The 24,180-nt window shown below is 40.4% G+C and overlaps 1 protein-coding gene across 1 annotated transcript in view; it reads left to right on the top strand.

The window, feature by feature from the left end:
* The window catches only part of iqch (IQ motif containing H), a 178,285-nt gene that overhangs the window by 97,762 nt on the left and 56,343 nt on the right, over positions 1 to 24,180 (top strand). Inside the window, exon 16 of the mRNA XM_072565275.1 lies at positions 17,723 to 17,843. Within this exon, the coding sequence (XP_072421376.1) occupies positions 17,723 to 17,843 (121 nt within the window). The remainder of the gene's footprint in view (positions 1 to 17,722; positions 17,844 to 24,180) is intronic.

The following is a 24,180-nucleotide window of genomic DNA, read 5'->3' as shown; positions in this document are numbered from 1 at the left end:
TGCATCTGGATATGTATTATTAGTTGTTGCATCTGCAGCGTTGTAATCTCCCTTTCGATGTTTAGCAAAAACATACCTTATCTAATGTTTTATCACTTCCCTCGGCAACAGGTCCAAGGACTCCACATACCAGCAATAATTTTTAAGTACAAAGACTGATTTATGTAGTCATATACAATATTAGCTTTAACTACAGCAAAGTTTAACATTTGGTAAAGAAGTGTATAACCAATTAATCTGTTCTTTGTTGATTTTAGCTGAGGGAAGGGCATGGTCTAAAACTGGAAAGATGCTTTTTCCTCACTTGTGTCATGGCATCTTCTACATCCATCAGAATAATTTCCATGGATATGTAGGGTCTTATCTGAGATACAGCTTTCAGAACAAGACTGATACTTTCAGAGATTGAATCTTTCCAGAAACTTTGAACACAAGTGAGCATATGCTAAACAGAATTAATAGTTGTTTTGCTGAGAATGGACATACTCTTAAAGATTTAAATTTTGCACTCATCAAGGCAGAGTCACAAGAACATCAAATCTCAAAGGGGACAACAAATTTATAATGCATGAGGAAAGGGTACAATATGAACAACAATAGTTTGGCACCCTCTTTCCTGCTGTTTTAATTGTAATTTTGGATTAAGATGATGGATAAGCATGGTATATATGAATGATTGGCACTGTTTGTTGGATGATAAAGTTGGATATTTTCCCTTGCCCTCCTTCTTGAATTGTCCTTTAGTTCAGCTGGGTTGTAACGATGAAAGAAAATCAGATGGAAGATTAATTCTTAAGCTGTCTTTGCACACCACCTATCACTTAACTTAAGTATCAATGGCAAAGGCCTGTGATCAGATTACCCACTAACTGCAGTTAGTGTCTGTCTTAGGAAGACTAAAAAATACATGATAGAAGTTATGAAAAAAAGTCACATTTTTAGGAAGTATTTCTACTTCTTGTTTGCTCACTAGTGTGAAAATTGGGTTTTATTTTCCTGCCATTGTTATTGGGTGGTTCGGCATAAGTGTAATTTTCACCTGGCAATACATTGTAATGAGAGACAAGTTACGCTGCTTTCTGTAATACAGGGAACTGCACAGCCTGAATTGATTCTATATCCCATCAAGCATTACCTGAAGCTCCAGGAATTTAATGTAACATTTTGCTGCGGTTCCCCACTGCTCCTTCTTTCTGTGCTCTGTTTCATTGCAGTATTTTACTATTTAAATAAGAGTTTTGTGTAAACTAATTATTTTGTAAACCAGCTCTTCCAAGTCATGCTATCTGAGTACCTTTTTACATTCCTAATCTGAGCATTTCACAGCATGCAAGCATTTGCACCTTTAATTCAGCTGTTGACCTTTGGCAATTTGTCAATGACTGTTGTGCTAAAGTTTAAAATGTAATTGTTGTCACATTGATGGTGATAAATACCTCGATGAATTTAATGCCTTCCAAATGATGCCAAAGATAGTTGAAAGACGGAGAATTGGAGGTAAAATTGTGTTTCAACTATCTGCAGAATATGGAATGTCGGCATTAATAAAACTATTGATAAATACACTTGCAAATGAAATCTTTGAAAGTCTCCAGTACATGTAGAATTAAAAAAAACCCATTCTACAAAAATTAAGCTGCAAACTGCTTTTATAAAGCACCTTCAATGTGGCAAGATGCTCCACGGTGCTTTACAGGAGCCATTATTAAAGAAACTTTGACACCAATATAGGACAGGAGACCAAAAGCTTGGTCAAGGAGTTAAGTGTTAAGGAGCATCTAAAAGGAGAAAATATAAATAAATACATTATATATATAAAAGAGGCAGAGAGTTTGCAGTGCATTGTAAAGCTCAGCAGAAGTAACAAAAGAAGTGTAGCAATGAAAATAATGTAGAATTCTTTGTGGGCAAAAGAAGGTGAGGAAAATATGTATTTAATTTAAATTGAATTGTAAAGTATAAAATAATTGGAATGTGTGGCCAGAAATGGAAACAATAGTTTTGTAATGTGAAAATGATCTGACACTTGTTTTAAATTTAATTTTGTTTTATATCACAGTGACAGGTTTATTAGAGTGCTGTGCAGGGAACATTCAAGGTTTTTGCGTATGATGATGCCTAATTAATTGCACCTCATAAACCTGTTAATATAGCAAACACAGAAGACAGTTTGTGTTGTTTGATAGGCACCTAGCTTTAAATTTTTTTTTTTACAAAATACCTCCATGCAGTCTCTGCTATGAAGGTTAAACTGCACAGACTAAAAGGTCCCAAATTCGATGCCTAGTTTGTATTGCGTGGACTAACCTCAGTCAGCGTAACAGTTGTGCTATGTGCCACTGGGTTGGAAAGGGAAAAAGGTTTGGCCAGCCAGTTCACTCACTGGCAACTGCTGCTGAAAAGTGCAGACTTTTAAATATTGGATGTGGAGTATGACAAGTTCAATTGTGATGCCCTTTGAGAATGGGAAGTGTCAGTAGGAAATCAATGTCACCTGTGAAAAAACCAGCCAGTTTAGAACAGATATCAAACGATAATGAGTACCCACCGAAACATAGGAGCAAAAAAACTGGTACAAGAAAATGTTCATTCCTGTTTTACAAAGCTGCATCCAGATACTCTATTTTTTAACCCTATTTCTAAACTACATGTGTATACTTTAATTATTGAGTATAATTGGTCTCAGCTTGAAGAAGGGTAATTAATCCAAAGAAAAAGAAGGAAGTGGACCCCATGTGGTATTTAAGAAAAGAAAATGTAGCTGAACAGAAGAGAGTATAAGATAGTAGAGTGCCTGGGTTCTGTGCCAGGCATTTAAAACAGTTATTTTCTGCTTATGTGTTCCAGCATAACATATGCGCCCCTATTATGTTATAAAAAAAGGCTCTTCAGTTTTAAACAGACCTAAGCCTTTTTGTGGAACTGGGGTTGAAGTCTGGATAATGAGCGATGCCGCCTCTCAAGGAAGAGTGAGCAGATAATACCATGTGGACACAAAGTCTGTATGCAGCTCTCAATTCCACTTAATGCATGCTGAAGCCACATCGAATTGCATTTCACATAAGCGTGATGGGTCATTAGATATAAGAGGAAATTGTCTCAGATGGGTTCAATAGATGCAACAAATATTTTACAAAACATTTTCCATTAACAGTGAAAGGCAAAAAAAATGAGGCATTTGGATAGTAATATGCTAACATACTGAAATCCCTCTTACAGGGGGATTGTGCAATACTTTTTGTGCTTCTCATACTGCAAATATTGATAGTTGAGCTTCTCATGTTTTAAAAAAGATCTTTTTGCATGTGGATAGTGAACAACATCTTCATCAAATTATTCTTAAAAACCAAGCTAATTGGTGAGCAGAGATTCAAGGAGCATATTAAATCACAGAAAAGCAGTATTGTGATTAGATGACTGCTTTAAATTCACTAAGAAGCAATTATATTTATTTGGTCTCTTTCATGTTTGCATGAGGATTTTTTTTAAGAAGAGCAGTGCCTGTTTTACGCAAAAATGACAACGTTCCTGCAGCAGAAGTACTCCACATGCGGAGAATGGCCTTGTGAGATCAGAATGAGTAGAATGATGGCTGGACGCCCTTGCTTCCCCATAGTGTACCTGAGTCACTGGAGTAGAGAGAGAGGATTTATTTCTAATATCTTCTTCATCTAACACTGCAACATCCCTATAGCTGTTGTCTAGAATGTTATCCTGGGTTCTATGTTCAGGCTCTGGAATGAGATACAAATACACGACTTCCTAATCCAAAGGTGAAAAATTGCCAAGATGGTAGTAATTTTGATCATTAAAGTTCTACTTTAGCCATTGCAATGCCACTGTTGCATTCCCTTGACCTTTTTTAAAGGTTGTAAGGTTTACAGTGTCTTGTTCAGACACAATCCAGTGTGCTGTGATCAGTTTTGAGCACTGTGCCTCAGATCGAATATATATTGGTCTTGGAAGGTTTGCTGTGTATCACCAAAGTAAATCGATTGGATGCATAAAGGAAGCTTGTACTCCCTTAAGTTTAGAAGATTAAGAAGACATCAATTCGCAATCTTTTAACTGACAAGTGCACCTAAGAAAGTCATAAACTTAACATTAAAACTAGGAGAAAACTCAAGAATTGTGTCCAAACATTGCCGTGAAAGTATAGAACTCAAATCTAAAAGGTTGTGGACATAAACACTATTGAAATTTTCAAAACCACGATTAATAGATTTTGCTAGATAAGGCTATCAAGGTTATGGAGGAATGGTGAGTAAATAGAGTGGAGGTGCAGATCAGCCAAGATCTAAAGTACAAAAAGCCAGAGGAGCTGAACAGAAGGACTTGTAGTTATAAAGCAGAATGACTGAACTCCACTAGATCTGTATTGGTGTGTATGATGATTACACTGAGCCATAGTCCAAAATGACTCAGCATTCTTAGGGGCAGCACGGTGGCTCAGAAGTTAGTTCTACTGCCTTACAATACCAGAGACCTCGATTCGATTCCAGTCATGGGTGACTGTCTGTGTGGAGTTTTCATATTCTCACCGGGTCTGTGTGGGTTTCCACTGGGTGTTCTGGTTTCCTCCCACAGTGCAAAGATGTATGGGTTAGGTGGATTGGCCATGCTAAATTGTCAGTAGTGTCTAGGGATATGCAAGCTAGGTGGGTTAGTCATGGGTAAATACGGGGCTAGGAGAGAGTAAGGGGCTGAGTCTTGGTGAAATCTCTTTGGAGCATCAGTACAGATTCGATGGGCCAAACTGGCCTCTTTGCACACCTTAGGGATTCTATGATTTTTGGAAGAGGAGATGAGAAAACGGCAGAAAACATGTGATGCAGAGCATTACTCGGTTCCAGGCCATATGATTTATCCAAACTGTTCATTCTTGGCGCTGCACCTTCTCCTGTTCACAGAGAGGGGCTATGCATAGTAATACTTAAAATTCAATATACTACTTTACTAGGATGTTGCCTGGTATGGAGGGAAGGTGTTATGAGGAAAGGCTGAGGGACTTGAGGCTATTTTCATTAGAGAGAAGAAGGTTGAGAGGTGACTTAATAGAGACATATAAGATAATCAGAGGGTTAGATAGGGTGGACAGGAAGAGCCTTTTTCCAAGTATGGTGCGGGCAAGCACGAGGGGGCATAGCTTTAAATTGAGGGGTGATAGATATAGGATAGATGCCAGAGGTAGTTTCTTTACTCAGAGAGTAGTAAGGGTATGGAATGCTTTGCCTGCAACGGTAGTAGATTCGCCAACTTTAAGTACATTTAAGTCGTCATTGGACAAGCATATGGACGTACATGGAATAGTGTAGGTTAGATGGGCTTCAGATTGGTATGACAGGTCAGCGCAACATCGAGGGCCGAAGGGCCTGTACTGCACTGTAATGTTCTATACAGTAAAGTCCAACTGTTCGGGAATGGGGTTGGTGGATGCATGCATAGTGAAGACACTTTCTCCCGGAAAACTGCGAATGATCCAACATTGACATCACAGTGAGCAAATAGGTACACAATAAGTACTGGGCAGATAAGTCATCATGTGGAGGATGAGTGTGTGAACAGTGGAACTTTATTCATCTCTAGCAATACAAAATGGGAGAACTGAGTAATATAACAATAAGTGAACTGTAACTCCGAGCTATTTTGTATTGGTATCAGATCAATTAAGTTATGAAGACAGGTTGCATAGTTTAGACTTGCATTCCCTTATGTATAGATGGTTAGTATATGATTCACTTCAGCTTTTTGTGATACTTATAGGCATTGATTGGGTAGACAGAGAGAACCTATTTCCTCTGGCATGGGAGGACAAAAAAAAAGAGTTAAAGTTAGAGCTGAGCCCATTCAGTATTGATGTCAGAAAGCATTTCTTGACACAAAGGTGAGTGAAAATCTGCAGCCCTCTTGCCAAACATTCTTTGAGGCTGGGGTCAATTGAAAATTTCATTTTTACAATTTGTAGATTTTTGTATGATATTAGTATTAAACATTACAAAACCAAAATGGATAGACCGCATTAAGGTACAGATCAGCCAAGATCTAATTGAATTGTGGATCAAGCACAGAAGGCTAAAGGTTTCATGATGGGTAGTTTGGTGTTGTTACAACACTAATAATCTGGATACCTAGATTAGCAATCCAGTGAATGCAAATTCCCTCATTACCCAGAATACTTGGGTCAGTCGCTTAGAGAAAGGAGGGAAATATATTGAACAAAAAGGATTTTAATCTGAGCAGAAATCCACAAAAGCAAATCTGTCATTTGTGCATTGTGTTTTTTTAATCTCTAAGAATTTAAAAGAAAAAAAGCATGAAAAGTCTCATTTAATTTGTACTAAACTGGATCAATACTAGTACAGCAAGACATAATTTCAGTTGCTGATAACTTAAAATGGCAATTTAAAACTACAGGGTAGAAATTACAATCATCACTATTCTTGTATTAATGCTTAAAGTGTGCATAGTAAATTGCTCTCAACACTACCTTAATTTACTTTCTAACATTATAAACAATTGCCGGGGAGAAAATTCTTGAACACTTACAACATCGTTGTCAAATACACCATTTTTGAACTGCACAAATGACAGGCACTGTAGCATAAACATTTCTGCCTCCCTGCAAACTCTGCCTCTGTCGCACAGTGGACTGTGGGACAGGAGTCACACTATTCCTCACCTGGGTGTAGCATGAGGACAGGGTTAGTGAACTGCTCAAGCTTTCTGTGTGAACAATTCCAAAATAAATTTAAAACATAATGAATACATTCACAGATATTATGAGGGTTAATCATGTTTAAATAGATATTGCTTTAGAGCATTCATTTTAATATCCTATTTAGTGAGTTGGACGTACTGTAAATTGGTAAATTTGCACAAATCCAAACTTGCACAGGATCTTCAGGATAATCAGAATGATGGCAGTATTTAAATAAAAGCTCATTTGGGTTCCAAAGCAGAATTGAACAGCCATACCATAAAGTTGTTGGGTGTACATCAATCAACCAACTCACTGCATAGTTAGTTTTTCACACAAAAAAACACTAAAGAGAAGGAGGGGGGAAAATCAAAGGCTAGTCATTCCTATCTAGACTGGAGTGTATTTTCAAAAACTGTGTATGCAACAGCAATGGCACAGGTTTGAGGGGGTCATAATCACCTTGTCCACCTGGTCAGAGTGCATTGAGGGAATACCTTAAAAGGAACTCATTGTTCTTCATACCTATTTGATACTGATATCAGCTGTATTGCTGTCAGACAGGATTGGCTGTATAGTTCTAGATTAGATTGTAAAAGGTACTAAACTTGGATAGAGACAACTCGAAGAGAAAGAAGAACATTTTAAAAGATACTAAGCTAACATTTCAGAAATATTCAAGATTATGGTCCTACAGCCCACATAGAAACTAATTTGTGAAAAAAGTCTTTATTTACAGTTATATTTTCTTTATTTGTATTGGTTGGGCTTTTATGCAGAGCTGTCAGACTAAAATAACTCCACAGAAGCTGGTATCCCATCACCAAGTCACCCTTTATTTACACATGACCAATCCTTGACTCAGTGACTGTCTAATTCAGAGTCAGCTCTTTGAGTGCCTTTATCTCTGACACCTTTTTAATTCTTTTTTTTAACCCCCACACTATCGCCCAACTGCGATAGTGATTATTTTCTCCTGAGCACCCATGGTGTGTGTGTGCAGGTTTGAGACACCGTGAAAGACACAAGGTGCACAAATCTTTGTTCAAATTTCCACCACCAGGAAGAAAAGAAACATCCGAGTGGCCAGTGACAAGCACTGCCCTTCACATCAAAGGGCAATGCTGCGTGATCAAAACAGTGAAGGGGAGGGTAGGGACTAAATCAAAATAGAGTTGGAGGGGGAAATAATGCACTCCACTCCCTGCAGTGCCCACCTCTCCCTGAACAGCTCAAAGGACACCGTTTGTTTTTAATCCCCACACTACCGCCTAACTGCAGTAGTGCTTATTTTTTCCTCAGCACCCATGGTGTGTGTGTATGTGTGCAGGTGTGAAACACAGTGAGAGACACAAAGTGCACGAATCTTTATTCAATTTCCACCACCAGGAAGCTAGGAAAACACCCGAGTGGCCAGTGACAAGCACTGCCCTTCACATCAAAATTTTTTTTTTTTTTTGCTTATTTTTCCCCAGTACCCATGGTGTGTGTGAGACACAGTGAAAGACACAAAGTGCACGAATCTTTATTCAATTTCCACCACCAGGAAGATATGAAAAACACCCGGGTGGCCAGTGACAAGCACTGCCCTTCACATCAAACGGCAATGCTGTGCAATCAAAACAATGAAGGGGAGGGTAAGGACTAAATTAAAATAGAGTTGGAGGGGGAAATAATGCACTCCACTCCCTGCGGCGCCCACCTCTCCCTGAACAGCTCAAGGGACACCGCTTTTTATCTGCCAGCCAGAGCTCCCTGATTGGATCAGTTAACAATCCCAATCAGGGAATTCATATTCTGTGGACTCCAGCTGGTTGGCTACTTTACAATCATTACATCCCTCCCTCTCCGAATCCAAAGACATAGGCCGGTCCTTTATCTTGGAGAGCCACCTGGGGCATTTTAGTACCAGGTCAGGATCCTCCGACTCACCATCCAATAAGGTTGGCGTGTAATGCACAGGAGCTCACCTCTTGCATCAGAGGTAGAATTTCACTCTCTTCTTCCAGTGACAAAGGTGTTGGGACAAGTACATCCATCATGTCCATCTCCAGTTTTGAGGACTCACCAACACTTGACAGTTCCTGCAGCATTTCCAACTGTTCTGAGGAGCAGGGTATGTTTTGCTCCTGCACGGTTTGCAAATTCACAGCTTTCATATGGTCCACGTGCTTATTCAGGACCCATTGCACCTACTCAAACTTTATATATCACCAGTCATGACCTTGCGTTGAGCATGCCTACCCATTAGGAGGGCTATTTCCAGGATTCTTACACCAAACTTCATCCCCAATATCAAACTGTCACTCTCACTTGGCGGAGTCTTGGCAAACAATGCCATTTCAGCCCCTCCCCCTACCAAGTCTGGGAAGATCAGACTTAACCTGATTTGGAGTCTTCTACTCATCAGCAACTCTGCTGGTGCTATCCCTGTGATTGCATCTGGAGTGGTCCTATAATCAAATAAGAACTGTGACAGTTTGGTATCTAGTGAGGCTGTAGACTGTTTCTTCAAGCCAGCCTTCAAAGTTTGGACTGCTCTTTCTGCCATGCCATTGGATGATGGATAGTATGGAGCTGTCCTTATATATCGAATCCCTTTCGACTTTAGGAAATGCTCAACTGCCCTTCAAGTAAAAAATGGCCTGTTGTCCATGACCAAGACTTCTGGGACTCCCATGTATTGAAAAACATGAAAGGACCAGCATAGTCGACGTGCAACTGAGTCCAAACTTTACCATGGAGATGGCTGTTGGTGGTAATTTTTGTCCTTGTTGGTACTCTGGGCATTGCCCCATCACCCCAGCAATATCTGTGCCCAATCCTGGACATCAGACATAACTTCTTGTCAATGTCTTCATTTTGGAGACCCCTGGTGGAGTATTTGGCAGTGACCTTTGCAAGGACAATCTCTCTTGTTCCCTATAAAAATATGCTGTCCTCTACTGCGAGCTGTTCCATTTTGGTCCAAAAAGGTTTTCAGTTCTGTTTCTGATGGTCTTTCGTTTCCCCCATCACCACCAGTTCTGAAAGGACTGGATCTTTCTGCATCCTAAGTCTGATATTGTAAGCTGTGACTGGAAGCATGTCCAGAAAATTTAATATCATCACAGATTCTTCCATTGGGGGGTACCACCAGTGGTGTACCTGCTAATGGGAGGTGGCTCAATGTATCCACATTCACTTATTGGCCTTCTCCAGATTATGCTCTAACTTGTAATTATAATCACTTAGTATTAGAGTGTACCATTGAATGTGGCCTGAAGTATGGCTGCCGCTGCTTTATCCTCTCTAAGCACACCAAGTAGGGATTTGTGGTCCGTGATTATCACAAATTTTCATTCATAAAAGTATTGATGGAATTCCGGACTTGAAGTATGACCGCCAATCCTTCTTTCTCTATCTGTGTGTATTAAACTCTGCATTGGCCAAAGTCTTGGATGCATATACTATTGGGCCATCTATGAGCTAAAATACTATCCTAATGCCATATGGAGAGGTCTTATTTGTCAAAACCAGATCTTTCATTCAGATTATGGTGTGCCAAAATCTTAGAGGATGTTAGCTGTTTCTTTACTTCACTGAAAACAAGGGTTTGTCTATGCAGCCATTTCTATGGTTAACCATTTTTTATGAGTTGATACAACGTTTCTGGGATGGAGGCCACATTATTTTTTGAACTTTCCATAATAATTTACCAGACTAAGAAATGACCTAAGTTCCTGAACAGATGTGGGAGCTGGGGTACCTTTGATTGCTCTCCTGCTGAAGGGTGCCTGAAGCACCGACTCTCCTGCTCCTCTGATGCTGCTTGACCTACTATGCTTTTGCCAACTCCACATTTTATCGATTCAGGTCATTTGGGGTGCCTGGAACACACATTTTTCCCTTCTTAGACATATTCTAACCTTGGGAAAATGCCTTAGGAGTATATCCAAGCTCTCTAAGTGTTCCTTATTATTTTCCTTGTTATTTGAATGTCATCTAGGTAAATGGTGACCTGAGGTTGATCTTGCAAAATGTTCTACATCATCCAATGAAAAATTGCACAGTCTGATGATAACCCAAATGAAAGTATCATATAAGCCCTTATGGTATTAATTGTAGAATACTTCTGGAAATCCACGTCTAGGTGCAATTGCAAGTAAGTGTGGCTGAAGTCCAGATTTGTGAAGGACAGGCTTCCTGTCACCTTTGCGCATAAATATTCAATGCAGGGATAGGCTATTTATCCAGCTGCAAAAAGCAATTAATCATTTGTCTAAAATCCCCTCAAAGATGAACTGACCCGTTGGGTTTCAAAATCTTTACAACCAGTGCTGCCCTTTTCACAAATCGGACTGCTTTGATGATTCCTTCACTCTTTCACTCCCCTCCCCTTCCCTCCCCTCCCCTCCCCTCCCCTCGTGATTTCTGCCTCTACTTTTGCCTGTGAGGAAAATAGCACTGGGCAGGCCATGCAGAATTGTGGAATTGCTTCCTGGTCAATATACGATGTGGCCTTGGCTCCTCTGATACTCCCTAGACCTGCTTAGAAGATTTCTAAGTATTTAATTAGGACTTCATTCAGGCATCTAATTTAAAAATATTGAGCCAATCTAGGTGAATCCCTTGTAATCAATTTTGCCCCATCAAGCTTGGGCTCTAGCCTTTTACAACAATCACTGGTAACTGAACCAGCTGCTTTTCAATAGAAATCGGAACCGAAGTTATATCATTTATCTGTAAATGTTTCCCAGTATAGGTTCTCAGCCGAGCTGAAGTCTTGTGCAAACTCAAGGGTTGGGCTCCACAGAGAACTTTGTTCAAAATTGGTTCTGCAATCATTGATCCTGCTGTGCTAGTATCAACCTCCGTTAGAACTGGATGGCCATTTAACCAGATGTTTATTTTGTTTGGTTCTGATTTTGATGTTGTTAAGCAATTTAGCTGTTCCAAATCAGATGTTGATGGACTTTCCAGGTTATGAACTCTCCTGGATACTGCCCTATGAGTAATTACTCAATTTAGGTTCAGTAGGACTCTTTAGTTGTGTGAAGTCCACATTCCAGCAGCATCTACAATGGCTTGCCCGCCAGGGTCCTGAAGAAAATTTTAAGCATTTGGCTGAGACTTGGCTTTGTTTTAGTGTTTTGCTGTGGGCCCTCTGTTCAGGATATGTCCTGAGCGAAACTATGCAATTGCCTGCCCTCAAGTGGTGTTCTCCAAGCTCAGTCAGACTGACAAGGGTGTCCACTTCCTTCAGAATACCCTGCAATCTATATACTCCATTTGCTGCATTTTCCAGTGATAAAGCCAGTTGTAGCACCTGTTTGAAGTCCAGTTGGGCTTTTGCTAGTAAGCATTTTTGCATGGTTACATCATTAATCCCGCATACCAAATAGTCTCTCATCATCTCATTAAGGATTAAACCAAAGTCACAGATTTCTGGCAGTAGTCTTAACCTAGTCAAAAATCCAGATATGGATTCCCTTGGTTCTTGAATTATCCAGTAAAACAATGACAGCATCTCAAAATTACGGAATGCTTGGTGTTTTGATATTCCTTAACACTTCCATCAATTCTTGAAAGGTTTTAGTATCTGGTGCCTCAGAATGTTAGGCTCCTAATAACAGAAAAAGCTGTGGTTCCATAGGTTGTCAGAAGAATTACTTGATGCTTTTCATCTGCCACAATGTTGTTTGCCAGAAAAAAACAGCACATTCTTTCTATGTACTGGGCCCTATCCTTGACAGAAGGGCTTTTGCCCGAAACGTCGATTTTGAAGCTACTTGGATGCTGCCTGAACTGCTGTGCTCTTCCAGCACCACTAATCCAGAGCAGGGTCAAATGAGTCAACCTTCCCAAACAAAGACATGATGCAAGAAATACACATGCCCTCACCAAGTCACCCTTTATTTGCACATGAACAGTCTTTAACTCTAGAACTGTCTCTCTCAGAGGGGCAGTATCTCTGACACTCCCCTTTGTATTTGTCAGCCAGGGATTGGACCAGATTAACTTGGATGCTGCCTGAACTGCTGTGCTTTTCCAGCACCACTCTAATCTAGGCCCCAGATGAACAGCCCCAATCAGATAACTCCTATTCAACAGGTTCCAGGTGGCTGATCTTGTTACAATCGCTACACGACTGTTACATATAAGAACACAAGTAGACCATTCAGCCCATAAAGTCTGATCCACCATTCAGAAAGATCATGCTTAATGTGATATTCCTCATCTTCACTTTTCAATTGCCTCTCATTCTTGCAAACTTCAATGAGCATAAGTCCAACCTACTCAACTTCTCCTTGCAAGAAAAACTCTCCGTGCCTTTAAACAATCTGGTGAAGTTGTTCTGGACTGCCTCCAATGCCAGTGTATCCTTTTCCTGAATCTCATGATCCCCTCATTGATTTTTGGGCCCTGTATCTAAGAAAGGATGTGGTGGCCTTGGAGTTTGACAAGAATGATCACAGGGCTAAAGGGCTTGATATATGAGGAGCAGTTGAGGTCTCTGGATCTGTACTCACTGGAGTTTGGAAGAATGAGGGGGGAATTTCATTGAAACTTAGAGAATCCTGAGAGGCACGACATAGAGTGGACTTGGAAAAAGATGATTCCACTAGTGGGAGAGATTAGGACCCAAGGGTGTGGCCACAGAGTGAAGGGTTAGCACTTTGGAATTCAGATAAGGAAGAATTTATTCAGCTATAGGGCAAAACTCATTGGCACAGAGGGATGTGGAGACCAAAATCATTGAGTGTATTTAAGACAGTAATAGATAGGTTCGTGATTAGTAATGGATCGATGTTTACAGGGAGAAGACAGGAGAATGGGGTTGAAAAATGTAAAAAAACCATGATTGAAATGGTGGAGCAGACTTGATGGGCCAAAGGGCCTAATTCTGCTGCTGTATCTTTTGGATAAAAATCTGTCCATTTCAGCCTTGCATATACATAACAGCATTAGTAGCCCTCTTCAATACACGATCACACAGATTCACCACCATCTGAGAGGAAGAAACCCTCCTCATTGCTGTCATAAATGGGTGACTTCTTACTCTGAGATAATGCCCTCTGACCCCAGACTCTCCCACAAGGGAAAACAGCCTTTTTGCAACTATTCTATCAAGCTCCTCAAGAAACTTATATGATTCAATAAGGTCACCTCTCATTCTTATAAACTTCAATGAACACGAGTCCAACCTACTGAAGTTCTCATTGAAAGAATAACCCTCCATGCCCAGAACAACCTAGTGAACCTTTTCTGGATCGTCTCTATTCCAGTATATCCTTTAGATAAGGAAACTAAAACTGTTCACAGTTTTCTAAGTGCTGTCTAACTGTGGCCAAGCATGTGGATGAGGGTAGAGCAGTGGATGTAGTGTACATGGATTTTAGTAAGGCATTTGATAAGGTTCCCCATGGTAGGCTTATGCGGAAAGTCAGGAGGCATGGGATAGAGGGAAATTTGGCCAATTGGATAGAAAACTGGCTAACCGGTCGAACCCAGAGAGTGGTGGTAGATGGTAAATATTCAGCCTGGAGTCCAGTTACCAGTGGAGTTCCGCAGGGATCAGTTCTGGGTCCTCTGCTGTTTGTAATTTTTATTAATGACTTAGATGAGGGAGTCGAAGGGTGGGTCAGTAAATTTGCAGATGATACAAAGATAGGTGGAGTTGTGGACAGTGAGGAGGGCTGTTGTCGGCTGCAGAGGGACTTAGATATGATGCAGAGCTGGGCTGAGGAGTGGCAGATGGAGTTCAACCCTGCCAAGTGTGAGGTTGTCCATTTTGGAAGAACAAATAAGAATGCGGAATACAGGGTTAATGGTAGGGTTCTTGGTCAGGTGGAGGAACAGAGGGATCTTGGGGTCTATGTACATAGATCTTTGAAGGTTGCCACTCAGGTGGATAGAGTTTGTAAGAAGGCCTATGGAGTATTATCGTTCATTAGCAGAGGGATTGAATTCAAGAGTCGTGAAGTGATGTTGCAGCTGTACAGGACTTTGGTTAGGCCACATTTGGAGTACTGTGTGCAGTTCTGGTCGCCTCACTTTAGGAAAGATGTGGAAGCTTTGGAGAGGGTGCAGAGAAGATTTACCAGGATGTTGCCTGGAATGGAGAGTAGGTCGTACGAGGATAGGTTGAGAGTTCTCGGCCTTTTCTCGTTGGAACGGCGAAGGATGAGGGGTGACTTGATAGAGGTTTATAAGATGATCAGAGGAATAGATAGAGTAGACAGTCAGAAACTTTTTCCCCGGGTACAACAGAGTGTTACAAGGGGACATAAATTTAAGGTGAAGGGTGGAAGGTATAGGGGAGATGTCAGGGGTGGGTTCTTTACCCAGAGAGTGGTGGGGGCATGGAATGCGCTGCCCGTGGGAGTGGTAGAGTCAGATTCATTGGCGACCTTTAAGCGGCATTTGGATAGGTACATGGATGGGTGCTTAATCTAGGATAGAAGTTCGGCACAACATCGTGGGCCGAAGGGCCTGTTCTGTGCTGTATTGTTCTATGTTCTATGTCTATGTTCTATGTTCTATGGCATTGTATAGTTTGAGCAATATTTTCTATTTTTATATTCCATTTCCTTTGAGTAAAGGCCTCAATTCCAATTGCTTTTCATATTATCTGCTGAACTTGTGTGCTGTCTGTTAATGTTCAGTTCTTCTATTCTTCCTGCTGAAGTGTACAATTTTTAACATAACTTCACATTATGTTCCATCTGCCAAGATTTGACCCGCTCACTTTGCCCATATCCTAGAACACATTGCTGCTAGACTGAGTAGCAGGTGATGGGAGAACTAACAAAAGGTAAGAATATGCTTCAGGTGCATTTGTCCATTAAAGTATCAGTAAGATTGACCACTGCACAAATGTGCTTGTGGAGACAAAGTCCTGCCTTCATATTGATAATACTTTAGATTGTGTTGGTTGGCATTATCAACGTGTTTCTGGTCCTGATGAAAGGCCTTTGCCTGAAATGTCGATTTTCCTGCTCCTTGGATGCTGCCTGACCTGCTGTGCTTTTCCAGCACTACACTCTCAATTCTAATCTCCAGCATTTGGAGCACTCACTTTCGCCGACTATCAACATGTTAAATAGGTCAGACTTTGAACAGATCTAGCAACTTGACTGGGCATCTATGAGGTGCTGTAGGACTTCCATCAGCAATAGAATCATACTTCAATACAATCAACAACCTCATGGCCTGTCTACCTCCTAAGCAACCATCACCATCAAACCTCGGCATCAACCTTGGCTCAAAGGAGAGTGCAGGAGAGCATGCCAGGAGCAGCATCTGGTGTACCTAAAGATGAGACATCAACAGGACAACTTGCATGCCAAACAGCATAAGCAGCATATCTTAGACAGAGCTAAGCAATCCCATAACCAGTAGATTAGATCTAAGCAGTGCAATCCTGCCATACCCAGATGTGATTGGTGATGGACAACTAAACAACTCATTGGAGGAGGTGACTTCTGCTGTTTGACATGCAAGTCATACAGTTTGCTATCTTCTCCAGGTTGCCAACTCATTTTCATGCATGCCTGGTGCTGCCCCGGCATGTCCCCCGATTGCATCCTGATTTCATGCACATACTGCATTAAATGCTAAGGGCTTTGTGGTAATTTTATAAAAATACATTGGTCCAGTTATGACAGTAATAGAAGGTTAACAAAGGGAGTGCTGATGTTTCTATCAAATTGAACTCTAATAATTCCACTCAGACGCAGAAACATTTGCATTTCACTGAAAATCTTGAAAAGCAACATACTGATAATGATTCGCTGTCACCAAAGAATTTCAGATCATTTGGCTTCAGCCACCCTCATCTTTACCTAAAATAAAACTGCTGTATAGCGATGGGGAAGGATGAGGCTAAGAAAGTAGTTCCATTCAGATGCAGTGAGTATAGTAGCTAGTGCAGAGTGAGATTGACACATGAGCTAGTTTTGGTATGAATGGGATTTGTGCACAGCAAATCCTACAAATGGTAATAGTAGTAATACAATCAGTGAATCTGTTTCTAATGATGACCACTATGATGACCACATGGTGATGTACAGTACGGAAACAGACCCTTCGGTCCAACACACCCATGCCAACCAGACATCCCAACCTAATCTAGTCCCACCTGCCAGCATCTGGCCCATATCCCTCCAAACCCTTTCTATTTATATACCCATCTATTTATATACCCATAGAAGCATCTTGTGCAAGAACACGGATAACTCCCTGTTATTCAAATAGTTACATTGAACCTTTAATATTTATACCCACCACTGGAACTGTGAGATGATTCAACATCTCAGCTAAACAGCATCATGACCAGTACTCCCTCAGTACTGAGGTTGAGCATTAGCTTAAATGATGAGTTCAACTCCTTATATGAATGAATGTTAAATTACTTCCTTTACCACATCATATACTCAGCAGGTGCAACCAACAGAAAACAGCAGGCCATGTCTGTAATAATAAATTACACAAAAAAAATCCGAACAGCAGGACATAATTAAAAGCCAGTATTCGTTTTCTGGAGAATGTGGTGGCTTCATTAATCATGTGGTGTGGTACTGACCAAACTATGTCAGAGTGTGTATTTGATTCAACTAATCAGAGCTGTTCCAGTAGTTATGGATGCACCAACCTTTGGGAGTGAAAATATCGGCTATGACACCACTTCATGATCATTGTCCATTGATCCTTGTTGGAAGTAAAGCCAGTATTAGGTTGTATGCAGATACCCTGTGTCAAATAGTCTAATACATGAACATTTGTGCATTATATCAGAGAGCTTTCAATTTCTATATATTTATTTGCAGCCAAGAATGTCCCTTAAGTGTGAAGTAAAAGGAACTGGGGAATTGAGAAATGTAACATGAAAATACCAAAATGATGTTAGAAATAGCAAACAAATGGCCGCTGTCTTTACATGTGTGCTGACATGATGGTGTTAATTTTCCAATTTCCATTTCAAAGTATTTAAAGTTCACTTTTATATGTATAATCTCTGTTGATGCTTAATGTGTTGCATAGGAACCTGCTGAGTTGAAGTTATCGAAGGAGTTGCCTGGAATTTTGGCAGTGCATGCACAACCAGTTAATAAGAACATATTCCCAACATGGGAGAAGTTCTTAGAGATGTTCCTCTGTCAAGGTATAAAACTTTCTCTTCTCTCTGCAATTTGACTTATTATTATGTTACTCTACTACAATCATAATTTCTTCAAAGGTCATTAATAATTTGCAAGTGCTGGTGTTGGACTGGGGTGTACAAAGTTAAAAATCACACAACACCAGGTTATAGTCCAACAGGTTTATTTGGAAGCACTAGCTTTCAGAACACTGCTCCTTCATGAGGTGGTTGTGATGAACCACCTGATGAAGGAACAGTACTCCAAAAGCCAATGCTTTCAAATAAACCTGTTGGACTCTAATCTGGTGTTGTGTGATTTTTATAGATTATTAACATCTGGAGAATTGATAAAGAATCAGTCCAAATATCATGAGTGAAATAGTTCCTTCTCAACCTAAAAATACTATTATGGAGAGCTACTGTAATGTTACAGCAAAGAAATAACTTCCATTTATAAAATAACTTACACAGATAGAGTACATTCTATGGTACTTTACCAGCCATTGAACCACTTTTGAAATGTAGTCATCAAAGGTTGAAGGGAGATATCAGAGGTAGGTTTTTTACACAGAGAGTGGTGGGTGGAGTGCACTACCAGCTGTAGCAGTAGAGTCAGATACATTAGGGACATTGAAGCGATTCTTGGATAGGCACATGGAAGATAGTACAATGAAGGGTATGTAGGTTAGTCTAATCTTAGATTAGGATAAAAGGCCCCCTAATTGAAGGCCAAAGGACCTGTACTCTTCTGAATTGTTCTATGTTCTATGTAGTCGTTAATTGTGCACAGCAAGCTCCCACAATCAAATAAAAGGAAAATATGAGGAATGCTGGAAATCTTAAATAAATACAGAAAATCAGCAGATCTGGAAGCATCTGTGGAGACAGAAACAAAGTTAACATTCTGAAAAAGAGCCGCACGGAATTGAAACACTGCCAGACCTGCTGAGTTTCTTCAGCATTCTCTTCAGCATTTGCTCCCATAATCAGAGTTAGGATAATGACCAGTTAATCGGTTCAATGGTGTTTGTTGTGAGATAATATTGGCCATAATTGCCCTGCTATTCTTTGATATAATGCCATGAATCTTTTTCATGCATCACTGAGGGCCGATGGTTTCCCATTTACTCGAAAGGTGGCAACTCCAATAGTGCAGCACTCCCTCAGTACACCACTGAAAAAATGTAGAAGTGCTTTGTTTGCACGCCATTAAAACAGACTGGAGGCTATGTCTTGGAATTAGTGAATCCAGAGCCTTGAATTTCTACAAGTAGTCTTAAATCACAAGGAGTTTGTTGATGCTAGCTTAATAAGAGTGCAGTAGCATTGTGGTTATGTCACTGGACTAGCAATTCAGTGGTCCAGACTAATAATCTGAAGACATGAATGCAGATCTCACCACACATTTGAGGAATTTAAATGAAATTAATTAAATAAAATCTGGAGTATTAAAGCTAGTGTCAGTAATGATGACCATGCCATGTCAGATTGTCATTTAGGAAAGAAATAGTGGTTCACTAATGTCTGTTTAGGGAAGGAAATCTGCCATCCTTACATAGCCTGTTCTGACACGTGATTCCAGACCAACAGCAATGTGGTTGAGTCCTAACTGCCCTTTTAAAATGCTTATCAAGCAATATATTAATAGGAAGGATTTAGAGGGAGAATGGCCAAATGCTGACAAATTGGACTAGATCAGATTGGACTGTCTGGTCAGTGTGGATAAAATGGATCAAAGGATCTGATTCCATACTATGACTCTATGACTACAATAGCACACCATCATCTTCTCAAGGACAATGAATACTGGCTTTGCCAGTGGTTCCTGTCAATTAAGTTTTAAAAACTTGCCCAACTATGCTAGTGGTCTTTTTGTTGATGCCAATTCCTCCCCGTTCCATGGGCATCTGGTGAGCTTTGAGACTATCCTATGTAGACCTTATAGTTGAAATCAGCCCTGTCCTGGCAACCTTTCCCATGCTGAGAACAATTACCTCAACTTAGACGGTTGACCAGTTTCAGTCTAACTCAGCCAGTTTCAGCTATATACTAGGTAAACCCAATCTGCCTTGAGAAGCTAATGAATTTCAATCTGATTTGTCCCTCTTTGCTGTGATACTTGGGAGTTGTAAGAAAGGTTACAGTTTTTTAAATTGTTTTTATTATTTTGTTTTATCAAGTCATCAGTTTCTCAAACTTAATTCCCACAGAGATATAAAGCTCCCATTAGAGGAAATGCAGAATACAACAGTTGCATTTGGCTTATACCTTTGCATGATCATATAGAACATTGAACATTACAGCACAGGACAGGCCCTTCGGCCCTCAATGTTGCACTGACCAATGAAACTAATCTAAAGCCCATCTATCCTTCACTATTCTATTTTCATCCATTTGTTTATCCAATGACCATTAAAATGCCCTTAAAGTTGATGAGTCGACTAATGTTGCAGGCAGTGTGTTCCGCGCCCCCTCTACTCTATGAGTAAAGAAACTACCTCTGACGTTTGTCCTATATCTATCACCCCTCAAATTAAAGCTATGCCCCTCATGCTAGCCATCGCCATCCAAGGAAAAAGGCTCTCCCTGTCCACCCTATCTAACCCTCTGATTATCTTATAGGTCTCAATTAAGTCACCTCTCAACATTCTTCTCTCTGATGAAAACAGCCTCAAGTCCCTCAGCCTTTCCTCATAAGACCTTCCCTCCATACCAGGCAACATCCTGGTAAATCTCCTCTGAACCCTTTCAAACATTTCCACATCCTTCCTATATTGCAGTGACCAGAACTGTACGCAATACTCCAAATGCGGCCGCACCAGAGTTTTGTACAGCTGCAGCATGACCTCATGAGTCTGAAACTCAATCCATCTACCAATGAAAGCTAACACACCGTATGCCTTCTTAACAACCCTATCAACCTGGGTGGCAACCTTTAGAGATCTATGTTCGTGAATAAAATCACACATCACCAGGTTTTAGTCCAACAGGTTTAATTGGAAGCACTAGCTTTCAGAGCACTGCTTCATGGACACTAAGATCTCTCTGCTCATCTATACTACCAAGAATCTTACCATTCACCCAGTACTCTTTATCCTGTTGCTCCTTCCAAAGTGAATCACTTCACACTTTTCTGCAATAAACTCCATTTGCCACCTCTCAGCCCAACCCTGCAGCTTATCTATATCCCTCTGTAACCTGCAACTCTACCAAGCTTAGTGTCATCCTCAAATTTACTAACCCATTCTTCTACGCCCTTATCCAGGTTATGTATAAATGACCCCAGTGGCCCCAAAACAGACCCTTGCGGTACACCACTAGTAACTGAACTCTAAGATGAACGTTTCCCATCAGTCACCACCTTCTTTCAGCTAGCCAATTTCTGATCCAAACCACTAAATTACCCTCAATCCCATCCCTCCATATTTTGTGCAATAGCCTACAGTGAGGAACCTTCTCAGTCACCTTACTGAAATCCATATACACCACATCAACCACTTTACCCTCATCCACCTATTTGGTAACTTTCTCAAAGAACTTAAGATTTATGAGGCACAACCTACCCTTCACAAAACTGTGTTGACTATCCCTAATCAACTTATTCCTCTCTAGATGATTATAAATCCTATCTCTTATAACCTTTTCCAATACTCTACCCACAACCGAAGTAAGGCTCACTGGTCTATAATTCCAGGATTGCCTCTACTCCCCTTCTTGAACATGGGGACAACATTTGCTGTCCTCCAGTTTTCTAGCACTATTCCTGTAGACGATGATGACAAAAAGATCAAAGCCAAAGGCTCTACAATTTCCTCCCTGGCTTCCCAGAGAATCCTCGGATAAATCCCATCCGGCCCAGGGGACTTACCTATTTTCACACTTTCCAGAATTCCTAACACCTCCTCCTTGCAAATTTCAATCCCGTCTAGTTTAGTAGACTGTATCCCAGTATTCTCATCAACATTGTCTTTTTCCAGTGTGAATATTGACGAAAAATATTCGTTTCGCACTTTCCCATCTCAGACTCCACGCCCAAGTTCCCACTACTGTCGTTGATTGGTCCTAATCTTTCTCTAGTCATTCTTTTATTCCTGATATACCTATAGAAAGCTTCAGGGCTTTCCTTGATTCTATCTGCCTACGACATCTCATGTTCCCTCCTGGCTCTTTTTAGCTCTCTCTTTAGCTCATTCCTGGCTAACGTGTAACTCTGAATCTCCCTTCATGTCTCATCATAACATAAGCTTTCTTCTCCCTCTTGACAAGAGATTCAATTTCTTTAGTAGACCACGGCTCTCTCACTCGCTTTTACAACATGTAAAAGACATATATAGGAAAGGTTTAGAGCGATGTGGGCTAAGTGCTGGCAAATGGGAGTAGATTACTTTAGGATATCTGGTCAGCATGGACAAGTTGCACCAAAGGGTCTCTGTGCTGTACATCTCTGTGAACTCTATGACTCTAATATTCACCACTCTCACTCCTATACTGTTCATTCCTGGGATAGCTGTGTTCCCTACATTACATCCTGCCAGCCTGCAGCATCATAGGAAAGCTCAAGTCTCAAAGAATATCAGATAAGCTCAGTTCTCCCCTATTCAGAGAACTTGTAAACTCACTTGCAGACATGTAATCTTTTTTGAAGAAAATTAAGTCTTTCCACAAGTCTGCCATTTATATCCACCACTAGCGGAGAACAGTTTCTCCTGACCTCAGGAGGAGGTGGTAAGTAAGAAATGCATTAAAATCATCCAGTGCGTTTACATGTCCAGATGAGCTGTGGAACATCATTGGAGCATAGACACACCAATCTATGGACTCACCTTCCTTCTCACAGTGTACATCAGTTTTGAGGATTGACGCCAGAAGGGTTGGATTGTCTTCTGAGTAACCCATAAATTTGGGCCAAAGCTGCAAAATTTGTGCTCCTTACACTATGGGGTACCATTGGTGGCAGGAGTAACACACAGGTGCTGCTGATGGCACAGTGCCAAAGAAAAGGCTACATAAATAAACCATTTAAACCCCTCAATTACATTACAGCCTTGTAATCACTCCCAGGTATCCACTATTCTATACACAGGCCATCTGGAGTCCCTTAATTCAATTAAAGCCTTTATCTCACTGCCAGGTATCCATTATTCTCTGTTTAAATGACAGGAAGAAACTTGACGGCACCATTTTAGCAAAAAAAAACAGTGCCATGTCCAATTTTGAAAAATTGGAGGAAGAGATCCGGAGAGACAACATAAAAATTCAAATCTAAAGTGTTTGCTCATCATTATTGGAAATGTTTTCTGTATGTTGCATTGTGTTCTCGCAGCTCCAATATTTTTCATGTTTAGAAACTCTTTAATTCAGCTTGGAGCAAGTATACCGGAACATGAATTGTGGATGTGTTTGCTTGGCTGCTTTTCATTTTGTTTGTAAATGATAACACGCAGAGATGAAAACCACATTAAAAACTGGTAATCTATTCTCCAGTGCAGATTTGCTGCATCTTTTTCATGATGGATATTGAATTTCATCAGAATTTGATCTCAGTTAGCAACTCAATTCTAATGCCATGCAATTTCTATTCAGAATAATGCTCCTGAGAGCCTGTTAACAACTATTAAAATGGCAATATTACAGCTTAAAATTTAAGAAAATACGTTATTTTAATAACAGTAATATTTAAATGTTTTCTCTAGTGTTATATAAAGTTAAGTACACAATATCATTCAGACTCGGTTAGTAATCAAGTAAAATTTTCCTCTTGTGATCTTCATAAAATGTGTTTTATCATTTGGTTTAGAAACGACACGCAGTATAGAATTCAGTGTTTATTGTGGTAGTGTGCCATTCTGACCTAGTGGTCGGTTTGATCCTCAGTAGGTGCTCTGATAGCTTCTACCCCCATGGGTCATTTGGGATCAGTGCCAACTCATGGTGACCCATGTTGGAAAATGTGCAAGTGCTACATGGGAACAGGATTAGGCTTTGCTACAGTAATTTCCATGGTTAAAAAAAGCATATTGTTGAATTTCATGTGTAAGTAGTGACTTTCTAGGTGAAGAACTGAAGAACAGCTTCCAAACTCTCAAATTATATCACCTAGAAGGACAAGGGCAGTAGATACAGTTAAACACCACCCACCTGCAAGTTCCCCTCCAAGCCATTCACCATCCAGACTTAGAAATATATCACTGTTCCTTCAGTGTCGCTGGGTCAAATCCTAGAATTCCTTCCTAAAAACACTGTGGGTTTACCCACATGAAATGAACTGCAGCATTTCAAGAAGGTAGTTCACCCCTCTGGAGGGCAACTAGGAATAGGTAATAAATGCTGGCCCCAGTAAGTGAAGCCCACATCCCGT

This window comes from Chiloscyllium punctatum, chromosome 48 (assembly GCF_047496795.1).
Source record: "Chiloscyllium punctatum isolate Juve2018m chromosome 48, sChiPun1.3, whole genome shotgun sequence".
Taxonomy (NCBI): Eukaryota; Metazoa; Chordata; class Chondrichthyes; order Orectolobiformes; family Hemiscylliidae; genus Chiloscyllium; species Chiloscyllium punctatum.
The sequence above is the reverse complement of the archived record's forward strand: the minus strand, read 5'-3'. Positions and strand labels throughout refer to the sequence as shown.